At 30.9% G+C, this 2,320-nt stretch overlaps 1 protein-coding gene across 1 annotated transcript in view; it reads left to right on the top strand.

The window, feature by feature from the left end:
• The first annotated feature begins 570 nt into the window (after positions 1-570).
• Positions 571-2,320, top strand: part of LOC115241799 (fatty acid synthase-like) — a 6,356-nt gene continuing 4,606 nt past the window's right edge. Inside the window, exons 1-3 of the mRNA XM_029817728.1 lie at positions 571-804; positions 1,220-1,380; positions 1,652-1,969. Coding sequence (XP_029673588.1) covers positions 729-804; positions 1,220-1,380; positions 1,652-1,969 — 555 coding nt within the window. The 5' untranslated portion in view covers positions 571-728. The remainder of the gene's footprint in view (positions 805-1,219; positions 1,381-1,651; positions 1,970-2,320) is intronic.

Raw genomic sequence — 2,320 nt, 5'->3', positions numbered from 1 at the left:
GTATATGAGGATTTAATAGATGAGCCAAGCGCCAAGTCGCAAACGCTAACATGTATTATCGATTCTCGATATTTTATTGTCAGCTGTAGCTATTGCTACTGCTCGCGCTCGAGAAAGAAAGAGACAGAGACAGCGCATTCTATGTCTGTTCTCTTCTATTATCCGACTCTGCCCGAGCGGCGAGTGCACACGTACACGGCTCGTTCCTCGTTCCTTGTGTGCGCTACCCCCTCCATACGCGCAGGCAGCGGGCGCGAAACGCAGAAATGGCATCACTCTCGTAGTATGCGGCGGCGCACACTTTACCGTGCGCAGCTCACCGACGTGCGTCCGGCTAAAGGTCGGAACTGATTGGCCAGACTTTACTCAATAATAACTCCTTTATTAAGCGTTATAAAAAAAAATGGCTCAGGACTGTTCGTCTCAGTTTTTGATAAGAAATAATGCTATGTACTAGGTGGGCAATCATTGTCACTTTGATATATATATATATATATATAATTTCAATTTAAAAAAAATTAATTTTGAGAAGAAGCTATTAATTAAGATATAAGATTGTTGTCGTATACTTACGATTAGTAACGATATCTCTATAGGTCCAGAGTCGATCGATAGATGTAGAATATATTTCTCTCCTACATCATATTCATAGTGACAATATAAAAGGTCATTCCTACAGAGGATACATAATTGCTGGATCCAACGTATCCGATAACGCAATAATTAAAATGGAACGCAACTTATGTGCAAAAAGACCGATTTGCTTCATATTTTCTGGAATTGGATCTCAATGTCTTAACATGGGTAAGTAAATCACAAAAATATCATATTACAATGTAATATTTAACAATTATTAAGATGTAACATGTTTATTTGCAATTAACATTTAACAATTTTTAATTTACACATATGTTAATATTCTTAAGTATTTGTTAAAACATAAAACAAAGTTAACACGTATAATATCTGCAGTTTGTGAATTTTGTAATCCTTTGAGTTATATTTATTAGATATGATAACTAAATTTTGATTAAACTAAACTAAAATATAGTAATAATACTGTAGGAAAAACGTATAAAATAAAGATCAGCAGTTTTTCCAGAGATTTTATTTATATATGTTTAGATCAAATAAGCAAAAATATTATTTAAGACTATGTATTACACGACATTATAAAATAATGTAATTATATACGAGTATTCTTTTTAAATATTGGTAGGTCGAGCTTTAATGAAATTTCCAGCATTCATTAAAACAGTCCAGAAATGCGACACAATTTTGAGACCTTACGGTATATCGGTGACAGGTATTCTAACAAATGAAGACAAAGATATTGTCGATAACGTAGTCAATTTATTTGTAGGCCTTATTGGATTACAGGTATAAACATATATTTATAAATAAAATATATCGTCTATAGTATATGCCGCAGGATTTTTTTGTATTGTCTATTTTTTTACAAAGTCTCTTATATTTAAAGATCAATATTTTATAAACTAATAATATCTGTAAAATATATAACTAAAATCAAAAAGAGCTTATTACATATACATAATTGTATGCAGAATGCTGAATTTGTAATATTTTATATTATTTTATTCAACAGAAAAATACATTAGAAAGTTGTAATAAAAAATTATATGTATTGCAGATCGGGATATTTGATCTTTTAACAAGTATTGGTATCATTCCTGATATTATAATGGGTCACTCCATTGGCGAGTTGATTTGTGGATATGCCGATGGATGCTTGACAGCTGAAGAAACGATCATGTTAGCATATTATGTCGGCTTAGCATTTCTTAAGTCAAAAATAATAGAAGGCTTAATGGCTGAAATTAATCTCGATTCTAAAACTGTGAAAAATCTCTGTCCATCGGATATTGATGTAGCTTGTTACAATACCTTATGTAATTCTGTTGTGAGTGGACCAACGACCTCTGTAAGAGCATTCCTCGCTAAGCTGCAGGTTTGTAAAAACGCTTAAATAGTATTAAATAATATATATATATATATATATACCAAAATTATATATATGTAAAGGAATACTTAATTTTTCTTAAAAAGTGTAGGCAAAATTCAGACAACTCTAACTTCGTAAAAATAAAATTTATATCCAAAAAAAGGGTTTTAAAGCTTAAAATCTTTATTTTCGAAAGGTCATTATTTTCTTGAATATCTGTGAGTTTGATAATTTTTATATATAGAAAACTATGAGCTGGACAAAATGTGAAATTTTCTTCCCACTTCATGGGCTTCACGTGACAAAAAAAAATCTACGAAAATTTACGACTTTCTAATGTGAAAGCTTATAGTTTTC

Source organism: Formica exsecta, unplaced genomic scaffold, assembly GCF_003651465.1.
Source record: "Formica exsecta isolate Colony F162 unplaced genomic scaffold, ASM365146v1 scaffold510, whole genome shotgun sequence".
NCBI lineage: Eukaryota > Metazoa > Arthropoda > Insecta > Hymenoptera > Formicidae > Formica > Formica exsecta.
The sequence above is the reverse complement of the archived record's forward strand: the minus strand, read 5'-3'. Positions and strand labels throughout refer to the sequence as shown.